The sequence below is a fragment of the Amphibalanus amphitrite genome, unplaced genomic scaffold, assembly GCF_019059575.1.
Source record: "Amphibalanus amphitrite isolate SeventyFive unplaced genomic scaffold, NRLGWU_Aamphi_draft 000878F_arrow, whole genome shotgun sequence".
Lineage (NCBI taxonomy): Eukaryota > Metazoa > Arthropoda > Thecostraca > Balanomorpha > Balanidae > Amphibalanus > Amphibalanus amphitrite.
Genome location: NW_024882372.1, coordinates 106,566 through 124,607, shown reverse-complemented (window position 1 = coordinate 124,607; position 18,042 = coordinate 106,566). Strand labels below are relative to the sequence as shown.

Below are 18,042 nucleotides of genomic sequence, written 5' to 3'. Positions count from 1 at the left end.
GTGAGCAACTGAACAAGCCAATCAATCAGCTGATTATCGTCGGTTCTACCCCAAATATCCGACCAAAATTACGGCAGACATTCGTGGGGTAATCTGTGAATATGATACCAATTGTGAGCAAGAATTGACAGTAAAATAGTAATAAGAACATACTTTATTGAAGCCCAATCACCTGTCACGTTTGAGTACGCATTATTCATAGCATACCTACTTCAAATTTCATCCAAGTATTTTACTGCATGTAGCCTGCGCCACCTATGCTTGTGATCTACAACACCAAAAGAAGCATTATAGATGTCGCCCATAGCTGAATGCCAGGAATTTTACTTTTTTTAACTTAAAGGTTTTCTTCAACAGTGACCTTGAATACCGGATGAGGAAGCCTTGAAATACAAACAATAAAAATGCACATTCTTCACGGTGGTTACATGCTGCGTCTTGTTGAAATGATCCAAGTACTTGTGTGATCTATTCAAATTATCATTTGAGCCTATATATGGCCTTGATTTGAGGCATCTATGTATTAGGGTCAATAAGCAAATATCCAGCAAATATCAAGACGCTAACAACTGAAAGCAATATAAAAATGCCGTACCTAAATCAGCAAGAGGATGTGTCGTGCATACCTAGGTAATTCTCATTAGAAATAAAAAGCATATGGTGCACGAAATTCGTAAGAAGCAGTTGTTAAAAATACCAGGCCAAGTGGATTCGATACTTTCCATATCTATTTTTTTTTTGTCGCTGTTGTGCATATCTCAATTAAGTTGCGTTATGTGCCGTACATCTGTAATGTTTGTATTTTGTATGGCACATTAGAAATAAAAAGCATCTGGTGCAAAAGATTCGTAGTTAAAAGTCGTCAAAAATACCAAGCAAGGTGTATTCGATACTAAAACATGCACTAATTTACTGAAACATTTAATTATAAAACACTAAACATCTAATCTAATTTAACATCTAATCTAATCTTAAATATCTAATCTAAACATCTAATCTAAGCATCTACGGGTCCCGGTCCCGTAGCTCAGTTGGTTAGAGCGTTGGATTCCGCGTGGTGAGAGCACGCGTTCCCGGTTATAACAGTCCGGGTTCGAAGCGCGACGGGCGCTCGACATTTATGGGCCTCCTGACAGGTATGGTTGTGGTTGGTGGCAGGCCGTAGCCAGGCGAAGTCAGCGAGGGGACCGGCCGTGCGCGGCTTTGTGCGCACGTAAAACTTTGGAATCTAAATTCTGCCATAGAATCGGAATTGCGCGATCGGAGGGTAGAGGGCAGAGTCATCGCAACAAGCTTCGCTTAGCGGTGGCTCTGTCCTTGTGAATCCTTCCCATCAAAATGTTCGGACTAAATTTATAATAAAAAAATCTAATTTATGAAAACACTAATTAATATTAAAACATTCGATACTATTCGATAATAAAACTAGATAAATCGATATTCGATAATGTAACCTATCCATCAAGATTCGCGGTTGTGCATTGCATTCCTTTCTCAATACAGTTGTGAATCTTGGAAACTGAGGCGCCATGGTGCCATCGTTACCAAGGTGATTGGTGGACAAATACAAGAAGCCAAATCGAATGTGTTCTTCATTTCACGCCGTCGTGAAATGAAATTCTCGACCAATCAAAACGTTCCGTTGTTTTGCTGATGCTGCTTGCTTAGCAAACATTCACAAGAGATGCCGAGACTACCCCATGGGGGTAGTTTGAGCTGGTGAAACTGGATTCTATCCCATGGGGTAGAATGGAAATCTACCCCATGCCGAAATTACCCCACTTGGTGAAACTGGGCCCAGGAGACACCAGGAGACAAGTGGGGAGGGCGCGTGGAGACAAGTTAGACGCTAAACAACTGCAATGATACAGGCAGGGACTCAACGTGCAGACTGGTGGTGCAGAGCTGCGATTGACAACACACGGGGCCATTCGCAGTCAGTGGACACTGCGGCTATTTATAGCTTGATTTATCGCCGTCTATTTCTAGAACGAGCCTGCTCACTGAAAGGTTACAAGGAATATGAGAGCACAAAGCAGATGCGGGCGTTGCACAATGAAACACCAGTAAGACCGCATTCCTAGACACCCAACACTGAATGCAGGGACCAAGGACTCCTCTATAAATAGACAAGTTTACCTCTAACCTTTAAGCCCACCAAATGGCGGGACATGTTTCATATCATACCGTAAGACATTAGACCACCCTGCATCACCCAACTGAGGGCCGGATGGGGACAGAGTGCGGTATATAGGACAGCGGCCGGACCACCCCAGTCCTCTACCTGGCTCGTCCCGCCCTCTCCCTCCGGTAACCCCTCTCATACCTGGCGCTCCCAGCTGTCCGACGCCCTCCTGTCTTCGCTGCAGAAAGTGGCGCGTGTGTTGCAGCTGCAACTCCTGCATCGTGGTGCTGTCCACCGACCGGCTGTGTTGCTGGAAACGGCAGGCACGCGCGTCAGTCACACGAGCGTGCCGTAATGCTTCACAATGAATCAAAACGCGTCACAAAGCTTTCGGGCGTCCGTGAGTGTAAAATACGTTTAATAAAATCACATACTGTGAATGCGTCTCGATGGATCAAGCTATGTCAAATAAAGGTTTCCAATGAAGCACGAACCACTGGAATACGCCAAGATGTCTCGTTAAGGATCATCGATACATCACCAAACGTCCCAATACGCCAAGGCGTTACAATCATGTATCCAAATACATCACAGCAACAACAGACGTTTCTGTGTGCATAAAAATGCGTCACAAAATGCATTGCAATCAGGATCAAGTTATGCCAAATGAAGGCATTCCAAGGAATCACGAAACATTGGAATACGCCAAAAGGTCTTGTGAAGGATCAACAATACATCACCAAACGTCCCAACACGCCAAACTTCGTGACGATACGTCAAAACGCAACACGATTGGTCACGATGCGTTACAATGCGCCGCACAGAGGCACGCTGTCCCCCGGTCCGCCGTTTTCATCCTCAGGGTAGTTAAATCCTTCTCCTCCACGCCTCAACCCTCTGTTCCGGGCTGGACGGACAGCTTATTTATGCCATGCAGGAAGCTCCCCTAGGAGCAGACCCGTAGCGGGGTGCGGTGAGTGTCAGGGGGCTGGGTGGCCTGTCCACTGGATGGGCTCAGCCCCGGCGACTCACTAGGGTCCCTGCCCAGACCAATGTCTCCCCCTCATTCCTATCATCCTTCCGGCTCTGAAATGGTCTTGTTAGACCCAAAGAGCCTAACCCAACACACAAACAGAACGGCACGCTGTCAGCACATGGCCAATTAGAAACAAGGTGACGCTGGGCCGCTGGCAAACAATGGGAATTTTTGTCGTGCGCGAACAGTGACCTTACCCACCGGCTTTGTCAAGAGCGAGCCTAAAATAAACCAGAACTGGCACTTAAAGTGAAAGGGACAGAACCTGACCAAATAATGAAACACTCGGACTTGGAGGGACGGGGTTGCAACCAGCGATAAAAAAGGTTTGCATTACCTTACAATAAAGTTCCTAAGAACAGTAACTATTAAGGATTATCCAACGAAAGATGTCGCGTTAACTACTGGCTAATACAAACGAACTACTGTAGAAACTGACAGGTAATAGCAGCTACCACAGCGTCCCGCCCGCCTACCTTAAGCTGTTCCAGTTCCCGTACGGCGTCCTGGTCTTGTCCCAGCATTGACGAGTCGCTCACACGGCGGGTGTAGCGGTCCGAGGGAATACGTAGCGAGTTGGGGTAGTGGCCGCCTGCCGGGCACCGGGTCACAGGTCAGCCGCAGCGGTCACGGCAGGGGGTCACGGGGGTAAGGGGGTCAACGGTCAGCGACAGGGGTCACGGCAGGGGTAAGGGGGTCAACGGTCAACGACAGGGGTCACGGCAGGGGTCAGGGGGTAGGGGGTCAGCGGTCAGCGATTGGGATCACGGCAGGAGTCAGCGATAGGGGTTATTAGTCAGCGACAGGAGACAGGACGTGTCCTGAGATAGGGATTGAGGCTCATGGGTTAAGGATCAGGGGTTCAAGGCTTCGGGAGTTACTTTTAAATGTCAGAGGTTACACAGTACGAGTTAAATGTCAGAGGTTAGACTTAAAGGTCATGGGTAATTGGGTCCGTGCGGTTACGGTGGTGTAATGAAAGCTGTAGAACAGCCGGCGTGAGGTGCAAACACACACGTAAAATGACGGGAAAGCGACAAGTGACAGGAAAATTGAGAGGATATTGTGAGGTTGAATATAACGAGCGGATGGAATGTTTTGCCATAGTCTGCAGCTCAATTGACGCCTAGTTATTTTCGCTCACCAAGGGGCATATTAATATTCGCAATTATCGCTGAAATGTTACTTATGCCATAGCTTACACACTTAATTATGCTATTATTGTCGCTTCTACTAAACACCAAGCGATAATGTGAACAATGCTACGCTTGATTAATCACTTAACTACTATCAATCAAAGAACAAAGATACACTTCTACGTAGGAAAACACATAAAAGAGAGCACACGAACTCTAAAAACATCAGCCAATCACAGAAACGGCATGCACTAAACACAGCCAAACCTGTAAAATAATAATTAGCCACAACACATCAGCAAACATCTAACAAAAGACCATGCCAGCTTGACAGACTGCATGCGGATTGAAAATGTCATGCGGGGCTGGTCCAACCGTGACGCTCCACGCCGGCTGAGCGTCGCCCGTGACCACGGCGGGGACCGGACCGGCCGGGACCACGCCGGTCCGCCCGGGGACCACGGTCCGGCCTCGACGGTCCCGCCTGACAGAGCGGCGACCGGTCAGACTGCCCGCTAGGGTCGGTTGGTGGACGCACAAACAGCTGTTAGGTTTGTTTGTGTGTGTTTTGCGTATGTAGTTATTTCTGGGTGTTTGATTTGGAGATGTAGATACCCGAAGGTTGTTTCTTCATTAGACAAACACTATTCTTTAGAATTGTGTTTTTCTATTAGTTTAGAAAGCGTCATATAAATGTACTCCTGTGGTGACACATACCGCACGACAGATCCCTTGCAGCCTGGTGAATATAATTCCTTGACCATCTTAAGATAAGGGTTAGAGTATCACGGTATCAGATTACATTAAAGGACTATCGTCTACTATACCACCACACACTTTTCAACCACTCGGCCCCAATTGAACCCACATCGCATCCATTCATCGTCACAGCCACCCTTCAAACAACAGCAATCACCCTCCTCCCAAATTCAACGCCATCACAACCTAAACAATCGCCCGACTTCCCAGCGCACACATACTCTCCCCAAGCCTGTCTTCATCCTTCTCTCCTCTCCTCCACCACTCTCTCCCCGAATCTCTCATGCTCCCCCTCTTCCTCCGCCTCTCTCTCCCTCTCTCTCTCTCCTCTCTCTCTCTCTCTCTCTCTCTCTCTCTCTCTCTCTCTCTCTCTCTCTCTCTCTCTCTCTCTCTCTCTCTCTCTCTCTCTCTCTCTCTCTCCCCTGTCCTTCACCACTCAGCTCACACCATCCTCCTCCCCAGCTCTCTCTCCCTCTCACCGTAGGTCGTATCGGTGCTCTCTCCGACTGTAGGTGTATGAAGAGTGGAGTTCTCCAGGACCGGGGACAGGCCCACCGTAATCAGACCCGTCCTCCTCCGCCGGCCGTTACCGTCGGCGCCAATCGGTTGGATGCGCTGCTGTGTGATCAGCGCTCGCTCCAACATAAAGGCAGACGCACTGCCTGCTGTCCACCCGGTTGGGGTTAGAGACACGCACACACGAGCGTCCCCGGTCACACAGGAGAGGAAAGGAACAGTGCGGCCCGGCGGACGGGCCGAGCCGGCGTGCCAAACTAAAACTGAGGTGTGCTAAATAGGAGCAAAACAGCGAACACCAACAGGCTACAGGCAGGGGCTCGGAGAGAGAATGAGCCAACAACTAAACGACAAAACCAGAGCACGAGGCGATAACTAAAACGGTGAAGTAACACCGAGCGAGCAGTCGAAACTAACAGAGTCAACATAAAACATCGATACAGATTGATACAGTGGCTCGGCTGGGCCATGTTCCGTGAGGGACACGAAACGATAGACGGGCGCAGCCAGACATCGACATGCTTAGTGTTCTGAGCGACCGAGTCGGATTCGGCTCGCGAGTCTGACTCAGAGAATGGCTGACCTGAAGGCGGCTCTTTGAGGCTGGGCCGGCGGATTTTGGTGCTACCCGCGCTCCCGGCGCTGACCCGTCGTTCGCACAGTGAGCTCTCGTCCAGGCGTTTGTCGTCACCGTACCTGGTGGAGACAGAGACGGAGACGGTTAGATACGGCCGACAAATACAGTCAGACGGCCAGGAAGGGCCGGCAGACGCAGTCAGAGACAGACAGCTGGGTGTGCTGATACAGAGACGGAGACAGAGAGGACCGACAGAAGATGAATGCACTAATACAGAGACGAAAGACGGTTAGACGGGGCCAGCAGACACAGTTAGAGACGGCCCTGTATTATCTATGCGATTTTCTGGTTAACATATTATAGTAACTTCCAACTCATGCTTTAAGGCTGAAACAGACTCTTTCCGCATTCAGGAAATCGCATGCGAGAGCCTATTCAAATACATTATAGTTCTTCCCGCAGCATTCGCATCCGGGAGGTGCGTGCGATTGATGCGAGCGTGCTTCCATGTATTTGAATAGGCTCTCGCATGCGATTTCCTGACTGCGGAAAGAGTCTGTTTCAGGCTTTGTACCATTTTGATTACGAGACGTAGAATAATTCACAATGAGGCCAAACGTTAACAACAACAATTTACACATCCAAAATACGGTCACAGCTGGACGTCTTCCACCCAGTTTAGGTCAGAATTATTGCACCCCTCCCCTTATGTTTCTAGCGAGTGACAGCATCAAAGTACCGGGTCGTGTTCCACATTAATATCCGGGAGGTGGACAGCCGTGTCTAAATTTGGCGAAGCCGCTGACATCATTGATTCCCCACACAGTGTTTCATGACCGGCGCGTTTTGAGTGACGTTGAGGCAGGTAAAACCATGTGACATTCAAGCACAGTGTGAGCCAAGCCAAGGTAGCGAGGCAACGTAAAATTTCAACAAATTCATAAAAAACATTATAGCTGAACCATTACGTTGATACACACTTTTTCTCACAATACTTTTCTACATTTTTCCTACATTTCAATTATTTGATTTTGCGGCAAACAGCACTCTTCTGATGGACGACCACATCTTATTCAGTATTGCTAAAAAACTATATAGTTTGCAGATTTCTTAAAAAGCAACAACAACAAGGCAGAAAAGTCTCAAGAGATAATGCTGATATACTGCGGTCTGCGAACGGCAAGTCCTCGCAGTCATGCCGCAAAAAGTAACTCAATAGACCAATGATCAACACAGTTTTCAGGATTTACAAGATCGGGTATCAAAGAATGGGTTGATAATCGACTTGAGCAAGCACAGAGTACCTACACCGATATTTCAAGTGCCCTCGAAGATTATCTGAAGAACGGTAGCTTTATATAGAAGCAATATGATTAGCACAATCGTTCTTTGGCCAGCTAACCCCAAGCTGACTAATAGAAACTCTAGAGATTACCCTTGACGTAGCATGACTGTACATATCAAAGTGCGCTTTTTGAAATTGTTTTTTATGCAACTCTCACAGACGTAAAGCTATTACGTTAGATAGCATATATGATCATGAGAGAAAAACAACAACTGGAACAGTGCTGATTGCATGGCGCGTGGTCTTCTCGTGATATCATTAGTGAACAGGAACGTGCCGCACACCACACACGAAGTGATTTCGTACTACAGTGTGCGTTACGAGCAAGACGACCACTGCCCATTTCAGACCAAGCATTTCGAACTCTTGAATACCATCCTCATAGTTCCGTCTTTTTCTCAAGTGACGTAGTGCATCCATTGTGTTTTCCATTGCCCAGTGTTTTCCATTGCCTCTCGTTCAGCCTTCTCTTTTCTAATGTCTAAAATGTCAGCCCCTAATCAAGTAGTGCCAATCCCTCTTTCGTCACTTATAGTCATACCCTACTGATTTTCATTGCCTGAACCCTTCTCCCTTCCTCATTCGTTATCGCATGCCTCCTCCCATTCTCCCCGTGACTCAAACCCTTATCGTCCATATCTCACTTCACATGTTTGTTTCCCAATCCATGCCCCCCCCCCCTCTCCTTCCTTACACTTTTCCCCGTCTTCAGGTCTCATCTCATGTTATCCCATTCCTCACATGTATATTATTCCGTACTCCGTAGTCACCTACGTCACCCCATTGCCTCTCCTAGTCCGTTCTCACCTAAATTCCCATTGTCTCACCCTATCGTCCAGCCATGTATCACCCCTTTGTGTCCCAAGCCTGCAACACATCACACTGCATCCCAAGCTTCGTCCTATTGTCCCTCTTGCTCCAGCTGTCTCACTCCTTGTAACCAGGGCTTCTCAATGTCTCCCCTGCCTCACTCCATCGTCTCCCCTGCCTCACTCCATCGTCTCCCCTGCCTTGCCTCAATATCTCCCGTGTTTCAACCAATAGTCTCTCCCTTGACTCACTCCCTGGTCTCCTGTGTCGCAACCAACTTCATCGTCTCCCCTTTCTACACCCACTGTCTCCTTTGTTTCAACTCAATAGCTGCCGTGTCTCATCTGTTGTCTCCTTTGTCTCACCCCACGACTATGTCCTGCCTGCACATTTATCTCCCTCCCGTGCCTCCCCACTATCTCCCGTGTCTCCCCGCTATCTCCCTCTTTCCACCCCATCATCTCCCCCTCTCACCTCGCTCCGCCATCCTCCATCTCTCCGTCTGCTCCGGGCGCTCCGGGCTCGGCACCGGTCCTCTGTAGCAGGCAGAGCTGCTCCTGACTAGCCGGCTGCGCGGCTCCGCCCGGCTGCCGGTAACTCAGCTGCAGGTTCGCACCGCCGTCCGAAGCGCGGCGACCGAACCCGCCGACTGAACGAGAGGAGAGCGAGGCAGGGTCAGAGGTGGGTCGTGAGAAGGCTAGAGGTTACAAGGGTTATGGAGGGACGACAGATGGTAATTATCAAATGTATGTAGAATGTCACACCAATTATGACAGACATTGCCGCAAAATGTTTTGATCCCTATCAAGAACGAAAAAAGCAAATCATCGTGAAAAACTAAAAACGCTTCTAAGAGCGACTTACACCACTCAAGTCACATCACATATCCCACGTCACCACATGCCACGTCACATTATATCACAACGACGCCACATCACATTCACATCACACTCATGACTCACATCACTCGTTCGCCCGTCACCGCCCACGCCGCGCCGGCCGGCCGGGCTGTCACGCTGACGGCAGCCTACCCCACGTGTGCGGCCCGGGACTGAACTGACCGCCGGCCGCCGCGCCGGCCCGCGCGGCTCGCCCCGGATGCCACCCAGACCGGCGGCGGCCGGCGGCCGGGCCGCACGCTGGCGGGCGCGGCGCGGCGAACAGACTCGCGCTGCGCTGTGCCGCCGGCCTCTGCTGTTCAGCTGTCTGTGCCCCTCCCCCAGCTGCCATTGCAACTGACGCTGCTGCTCCCGTTCTGATCTGGCCGCTGCTGCTCCCGTTCTGATCTCGCCGCTGCTCCCCTGTCCTCCCCCTGGTGCTCCCATCGCGGCTACCGTACCCTCCCCTCCACTCCCCATGCTGCTCTGCTGCAGGGAGCAGCGCTCCACAGCCAGGGGCGGACAGTGACACCAAACCCCAGCCTGGTGCACGGGAGCACAATAACGCTGCCCGCACCAGCCAGCCATCGAGTGAAATGTCACCGTCCGGGAGCCAGCACAAAATCCTGAGCGGGAACAGGACAAACATCTGACATTTTGAGCGTGGGATCATGATGAGCGCGGTAAAGGTCACAAAATAATGGTCATCAATGTTCGGTGCATGGCAGACGGGACAAGTCACGGCCACCATGACAACGTAAATATTCGCTTTTAACCAGATTTTACTGATATACAAACTGTGTCAAGGACGTTATACGTAGGGTGAACGAAAAGTTTTGAGCCTAACATAGTTATAGGTGACGCAGGTTAATGAAACTTTGGTCACATGTTTTGCCACTATTTATATGTGTGGACACCAAGTTGTGAAGTTCTAGCACTTTATTTTCTTACTTTTAAAGCGCATTGAATCATGGCATTTTTGTAAGCGCTCGCAGTGTCAATGACGTCATATTTTTTGTGAAGCGTCATTATTTCAGTTTTTCTTCAGTTTTAGAAGGAAACAGACACCGAAGGATGCCAATACTGGTCAAAAGATTTAATTTGAGAAAAATCGGAAGGTTCAGTAATGGAATTGACATTGCATCCCAGGAAAAATACGCTGAAGCATTGTCCTGTTGAAACATGACCAATTTTGTCAGCATTGCCGTTCTGATCTTCCTGATATTCTGACAAAGACGCATCCGTGGGTCGTCATAGGATTGCCCAATTACAGTAAGACCCTTTGAAAGGAATTGCACTTGCAATACATCTAATTTATTTCCCCAATTACGGAACACTTCCCTCCTTGTTATGACTGTGGCATTTAATTTTTCAGATGAGAGTAGCGACGTGGTTTCACCAACTCCACAGTCCCTCCAATTTTGGATTCTCCATTTTCACCGAACGGGCAATCTTCTTCACTTTGACGGGCTCTAAAATCGAAACAAGTGCTAGGACTTCAAAATTTGGTGTGCATTCATATAAATAGTGGTAAAACATATGACCAAATTTTCATTAACCTGCGTCACCTGTAATCGTGTAAGGCTCAAAACTTTTCATTCACCCCACGTATGTGGACTCATGGCAGCTAGACGATGCCTTCAACGCTTTATTGTTGTACTGATACGATCTAGTTATCAGCTGAGCAGTACGATATGCTCCAAAGTGTTTGTATCATTCAACCCACTCAGACCTCAGGCCTCTCTACAGCACCTAATCACTCTTTACTGCAGAGCACGTCCTCTCACATTGCTCTCACATGCCCAGATCCCGGTACAATTGAACAGCACAGAGCTCGGCTCACATTGCCATTCGACGTCTCACTCACTCACTTACTCACTGATTGACCCACTCACTCACTCACTCACTCACTCACTCACTCACTCACTCACTCACTCACTCACTCACTCACTCACTCACCCACTCACTCACTCACCCACTCACTCACTCACTCACTCACTCACCCACTCACTCACCCACTCACTCACCCACTCACTTAAGGCCGCCGTCCACTGTGCGGAACGCGTGCGGTCCGTACGGAATTTAACACAGAACCCTATGGGCGCATCCGGTCCGTGCGGAAATCGTGTGCGCTCCGTCCGGACCGCATCCGAACGGCAATCAGCTGTTGATTTTCCGTCAGCTCTCCGCATGCGTTTCGGATGCGGTTGCTACGGAGACGGAAGAGTGATGTCCGACGCGTTGAACTTTTCTGCGGAAAACGCATCCGGAACGTCCGGAACAGACGTGGTTTGGGGCCGTGTCGGAGGCAAACATTGTGAATTGTACGAAGAATTGGAACTCGATCATCATGAAGTAAGTAAAAATTATTTCCTTAGAATGGCAAGAGTATTCGCTGCTGGTTACTTGCAATATTTTATTTGGTAATAAGTGATAGGAAACATTTATTAGCTCTCCGCATCCGGACCGCATCCGGACCGGATGCGGCCAGCGTGCGGCGACATTCCGGACGGACTCCGGACGGAATTCCGTCGCAGTGGACGGCGGCCTTAACTCACTCACTCACTCACTCACTCACTCACTCACTCACTCACTCACTCACTCACTCACTCCTCCCTCGCCACTCTACTCACAGGCGCCGAGCACAGTGGGCGGTTTGAGCAGATGCTGATCCTTGGTGCTGAACCGCTGCGGTGGCTGGTGCTGCACCAGCGGCAGGTTCTGCGCCAGATTCGTCTGCGGCAGCACCGGGTACAGACGCGCCGCGCCGCCGCCGCCGCCCACGCCGGTCGGCACGCCGTAGCCCCAGGCGGGCGGAACCCCGAACGATACCTGGTGAGGGGGAGAGGGTTCCGGTGTGTTAGCGGGTGCGGGACAGGCAGTTTACGGGAATAGCGCAGAGATTTGGAGTCCTGAGGAAAGTGTGGAGGAGAGAATAGCACGCGCATCTGAAACAGCGCTGGTATTTGATGTCCTGGGGTGGATGCTGGGGTGGGGTGAACCAGGGTATATTGAACAGCACGCAGAATACAAAATTACAAAATTAGCGCCGATATTTGGTGTTCTGGGAGGGAGAATGTGGCGAACACTGGACCGCACGCGGTATAACGAAAAAAACGCTGATATGTGGTGTCCTAGTGTGGAGCGTGCAGCGCGCGGTATACGGAAATAGCACCGCCGCCCGGCTAGGTGCCTGTTCCGGCTGCACAGCAGTCGTGACAACACAATCTAATTGGCATCGCGTTAGGTTTCGGTATCTGATTTCGCCAGAATGCACGACTCGACAAAGCTAGTAATTACAAGTGATTACCACAGATAGGTGCTATGTAGCGAGGGTTGGAATAGGCACTGAGTGGAGGCGCTAAGATACAGTCCATACTTTGCTCATAACGAAAATATACATGAACAGGATCATGGTGGCACTCCTCTCGTGCATTTAGGATGAGATAAACAAAGGTATCAGCTATTGACCATTTGGAGGCGGCAAAAATAACGGATAGTTGGGGAATGGACTACGATTTATTTCGCCATTTATAGACTAAAACCCTGACAGATCAGATTATCAATAGATAAAAAAAAACGTTTCAGTCTCAAAAGATACAATCAGTTGGAAATCAGAACTTACACCTTCCCAAGGCTGCTGACAGCACCTAGCCCGTCCCCGCAGTTCCTGGACAGCCAGTCCCAACCCGGCTGCCTGACGCTGCCACGCGCAAGGATGGCTACCCGGCCGTGCGGCCGTGACAGCTCCACGAGTCGCGTAGGAATGCTAAACGCTGCAGCTGGTGACTAACAATGCAGGACCGCCCGGCGAGCCAGGCTGACCGTGTCCCCATCTACACTGCAGCACGACAAACTAAACATAGCAGCCGGCGCGCCAGATTTCCGCGTGCAGTCAGGTGTTGAAAGGATAACGGCCAGCATTTTCAGTGGCATTTGCGTACGATCACCGCCAAACAAAACAAACCCTCTGGCGTTCTCTATCAAATATGAGTGGGAACCGCTTCGCCTAGCGTTCTCGGCTAGGCAAAACTCTACAGGCGTTCTCACCAAAGTAGGCACTGAGTTACCAGGCAAGCTCATTTGGCTTCACACAACCTTCCTAAGCGTTCTCACCTTACCAAAGCTGTGTGCCTTGACGATAGTAACTGAATTTGTTTGAGCGCCGTCCCACTCAGCGTTCTACCTTAAGCGAGCGCCGGCTCTGCAGGTTTTCAATTGAACTTGTGTAAGCGGCAAGCGCCACGCCTCCCGGCATGCGTTCTCAGTTGAGTGATCGTTGCATCGGACAGCGTGATCACTAAAGCAAGTGGCTAAGTGTCGCACCTCCAGGCGTTCTCACCTCGCCCTCTGTGTCTCCAGCATTCTCACCTCACCAAATGCTGTCTCACGCGTTCTCACCTCACCAATCGCCATGCCTCCAACGTTCTCACTTGGAGCTATGTGTATACCGTGTCATCACCTTCTAACCTAGTCACCAAACACTGTCTCTAGCGTAATCTCACCTAACCTACACGCCGCATTTTAATAGATTTCTCACCTAGACCTGTGCGGGCGCCGTGTCTCCTGTCGTTCTTGCCGTGTCTTCAGTGTTCTCACCTCACCAAATACTGTCTCACGCGTTCTCACCTCACCAATCGCCATGCCTCCAACGTTCTCACTTGGAGCTATGTGTATACCGTGTCATCACCTTCTAACCTCACCAAACGCTGTGTCTAGCGTAATCTCACCTAACCTACACGCCGCATTTTAATAGATTTCTCACCTAGACCTGTGCGGGCGCCGTGTCTCCTGTCGTTCTTGCCGTGTCTTCAGTGTTCTCACCTAACCAAGCACCTCGTCCCCAGTCGCTCTCACCTTAACTTGTGCATGCGCCGTGTCGCTAGCCATTCTCACCTGAACTTGTGTATGCGCCGTGTCGCCGGGCCCGACCGTGTGCCGCCGCGAACAGTGGTACTGGTCTCTGTTGCTGGACGTCTCCTCCAGATCCAGCTCCAGGTGACGCTCGGCGTCCTCGAACTGAGGGACAGACACGTGATAGAGTCAGGGCGGATCATGTGGGGAGGGTCGAGTCGAGCAGGCAGACACGTGGTAGGTCAGGGCGGGTCAGATCGGGGTGGAGTAAAACAGGTTGTCAATGGTGGTAGGCAAGGCCAGTGTGGATATGCTGGGGTACAGCAGAGCTGCCAGTCCCGATTAGACCAAGGAAGGCCGAGCGATGCGAAAGGAGGGTCGGATTATATCGGGTAGAGCAAAGCAGGGCAGAACAGGGCGAGTCGGAAGGCACGATAAATGCACTAGTATCCGAAGGTTGGGACTTTTCAATTAAGACAATCACTATTCTTTAGAATTGTGATTTTCTATTGAAAATCCCAACCTGAGCTACCTCTCTAGGGGGGTGTTTAGCGTTTCTGCCGCGATTTTGGACATTTTGACAGGGAAGAAAACGGCACGGTAGAATTTCTTGCCATTTTCAGCGTTTGGTCCCGTGTGGGGGAGCTACCTTCTGGCAAAGTTGCAAAAAATATAATTGACACGTTTTGGGGTAATCGGCACGTGCATTTTCCCATAGGGTTGACATGGGGAAAAATTTAAAATTCGATTTGCGCAAAAACTCCACGTTAGAAATGAATGATATTTTTAGGGTCGAATCTCGGGCCGGGACCCCACCTCATGGTGGTAATTATTTAAAATATAAATGACAAAATTTCGGGTAATCGGGACGGATAGTTACCCCATGTTGAGCCTATGGCAATTTCGAAAAATTATATTCAAATCGATTTTGCAAAAAATTTCCACGTTAGATTTTGAAAATGTTCCAATATGTTGTGCCCCGGGGTGTCGGCTACCACATGATATGGGTCAGATATGGGGCGATTGAAAAGCACGTGCCACGTGCAAACGTGTTTGATGGGGGAACCTCCGGGAAAATCCGACATTGGCCAACTGGGGGTCCTATGGCGTGGAAACCACTCTACCTAGCGACACCAAATCAACGCAGCCGGTGAGCAGATGAGTCCAGCTTGTCGCACTAGTGGTCACGTGGCGCACGTGCTATTGCACGTGCCGTGGCACGGGGTCAATTTTGGTGCTTAAATATACTAGCATTGTAAAATGCAAGGAATGGGGGAAATAGCCGTCAGGCCGTCAGATTTTATGATAGGGTCGATCTGAAAACGGGTGTAGGCACAGAATGAAGGAGGCTAAAAAACTGCTATCTCGGATTTTTTGTAAAATGAAAAATTTAAAATTCTGGGGAAATTATATATTCGAAAGGTGAAATTTCCCTAAATTTTCCCGTTTTTCGACTTTAGCCGTTCACTGTTCAGGGACGGTGACACCGGCCGGGGTCATCTTTTATATGCTGATGGCCACGTCGATGGGTCATCACGTGGCGTGAACGGTGAAGCTATCAAAGGTCCGGCACGTGCCACGTGGCCACGTGTTTGAGTCGCGTACCTCCCAGATTATCGTGTGTTTGCCGACTTGTGGCATTATAGCACGAAAACAGCACCAGTCAGGAAGCCTGTAATGGAACAATCGGTGAGGGGACAAGTCCTGCTTGCACCACCGGTGGTCACGTGGCACATGTAAAAATCTGGGCACCTCCGTTGCGGAGATATTTTATAGTGAAATATTGAAATGTACATAACTTTGTAAGTATAAGTCCGATTGGGCTAGAATTTGGTGGGTGGATGAATTGTTAAGCGACGTGAACGAATGCGCCATGTTTGTTGCAGTGCGCCACGTTTGTCTCAAAGCGCCATTTTTGCCGAAAAGCGCAGAATGTGCGTAACTTTGTCGAACATTGGACGATTAGGATGCGCTGTAATACAGGGATGGCTGCTTAAACGGTAGATATGAATGCACCACATTTGCCGCAGGGCGCCATATTTGTCTTAATGCGTCAGTGTTTGCGTTTTGCCTACGGCGGGCGTTTTTTTGCGGCGGTGTTTGCGTTTTTTCGGTGTTTGCGTTTGACGGCGGGCGGCCGTTTTTGCGTTTTTGGCGGTGTTTGCGTTTGGCGGCGGGCGGCCGTTCTTTTGCGGCGTTTTGCGGTTGGCGGCGGGCGTGCGTGCGTTGCGGGCGTTTTTTTGCGGCGGTGTTTGCGTTTTTGCGGTTTTTGTGTTTGGCGGCGGGCGGGTGGGCGATGCGGGTGTTTTTGCTGTTTGCGTTTGGCGGCGGGCGGCCGTTTTAGCGGCGGTTTGCGGCGGGCGGCCGTTTTTTTTCGGCGTTTTGTGATTTGCGACGGGCGGCCGTTTTTTACGGCGTTTTACGGTTGCCGGCGGCCGGCCGTTATTTGCGGTTAGCGGCGGGCGGCGGGCGGTCGTTTTTTGCGCCGGGCGGCCGTTTTTGCGACGTTTTGCGGTTCGCGGCGTGCGGCCGTTTTTTGCGGCGTTTCGCGGTTGGCCGCGGGCGATGCAGGCGTTTTTTTGCGGCGGCAGTGTTTGCGTTTTTTTGCGGTGTTTGTGTTTTGCGGCGGACGCGCGTTTTTTGCGGCATTTTGTGCGTTTCTTCTGCGGTTTTCGGCGGGCGGGCGATTGTTTTTTGCGAGGTTTGCGTTGGCGTTTTAGGCGTGCGTTTTGCGCGTTTTGCGGTGTTTGCGTTTGGCGGCGGGCGTGCGGTTTTTCACAATTAAAGTCCCAACCTTCGGATCCGCAGTGCTGTTCGACAAGCGCTGCCCGGGCCTACAGGACGTAGGAGTAGGTCATAGCAGCCGAGTCCAGGTCAGAGCAGGCTGCGAGTGGCGAATGAAGCAACACATACCACGTTACGTCAGCTCAGACTAGAGGCAAGACATGATGTATGAGACGATGTGGCTACTGCCTAGCCCGCCCGAGCCTAGTACAGTGCGATGGGCGCGCCCTCTATCCACCTTCCCGTCGGGGCCCATCCAAAGCTCGGCGAGCACTGATCGATTACTGTCCCACGTCCACATCCCCTACGCAGACGTACAATATCCACTGTCACTCGCGCTCAGAACGATTCTGAGCACCATCTCCAACAACAGCTATCATAGCTGTTATCCAATACAGCTCAAGTAGGGATCACGCAGTAAAACCAATAGTTTTTTCCTCTTCTTTCTTCCCTCCTCTCTCCCACCATTCGTCCCCTTATCTGTCTCTTCTTCCCTCTTCCATTTCTCTCCCTCCTCTTCTAGTCTAGCCCACCTACCTGTCCCTTGTCGGCCTCTTCACTCCATATGGAGGTGAGGACCTTGGGCAGGGCGGGCGCCGCGGCGGCCGTGGGCAGGAGGGGAGCCGTCGCCGCCTGATCACACAACAGGTGATAGCAGGCGGCCAGGTCGTCGTACAGGTTCGACTGTACAGACTGCGAACGAAGGGGGAGGGGAGGTTAGGAGGTTCGACTATACAGACTGCGAGCACAGAGGGACCCTTATAGGGCCGCCAAGTCGTCATACAGGTTCGACTGTACAGACTGTGAACACTGAACGGAGATGGTAGAGGTCATAGGCCATAGGCCTGCAGACTGTGAAACATAGTAGTGGAAGTGATGGGGGTTTGACTGTGCAGACTGTCACCAGAGAAGAGGTTAGTGGCGTTCGACAGTATATGTAGGCTGCGAACAAAGAGGTTAGGAGTTCGACTGGACAGACGTCTGCGAACGCAGAGGGAAGGTTAGGGGGTTCGACTGTACAGATTATGAACAAGAAGGGTAGGAGAGGACGGGGGTTTGACTGTAGAGACTGTGAACGCAGAAAGGTGGGAAGGTTATGCATGGGGTTTGACTGTACATATGGCGTGGGAACGCAAGGGTGAGATGTTATGGTGGTTCGACTATATAGTGTGCAACTGCAAACTGCGTAGACTGCGAACACAAAGAGCAGCGGAAGTTATAG

General features: G+C 50.4%; 1 protein-coding gene across 4 annotated transcripts in view; it reads right to left on the bottom strand.

Moving 5' to 3' along the window:
• LOC122367572 (serine/threonine-protein kinase SIK3-like) overlaps positions 1 to 18,042 on the bottom strand; it is a 41,592-nt gene that overhangs the window by 8,319 nt on the left and 15,231 nt on the right. For 2 of the 4 annotated variants that reach the window (XM_043340801.1, XM_043340802.1), the window contains exons 9-16: positions 17,358 to 17,513; positions 14,079 to 14,201; positions 11,816 to 12,014; positions 8,779 to 8,953; positions 6,156 to 6,268; positions 5,536 to 5,718; positions 3,638 to 3,753; positions 2,327 to 2,435 (exon numbers count right to left, since the gene is read on the bottom strand). In XM_043340801.1, coding sequence (XP_043196736.1) covers positions 2,327 to 2,435; positions 3,638 to 3,753; positions 5,536 to 5,718; positions 6,156 to 6,268; positions 8,779 to 8,953; positions 11,816 to 12,014; positions 14,079 to 14,201; positions 17,358 to 17,513 — 1,174 coding nt within the window. The remainder of the gene's footprint in view (positions 1 to 2,326; positions 2,436 to 3,637; positions 3,754 to 5,535; positions 5,719 to 6,155; positions 6,269 to 8,778; positions 8,954 to 11,815; positions 12,015 to 14,078; positions 14,202 to 17,357; positions 17,514 to 18,042) is intronic. The other 2 variants (XM_043340804.1, XM_043340803.1) reach the window with 1 other exon arrangement.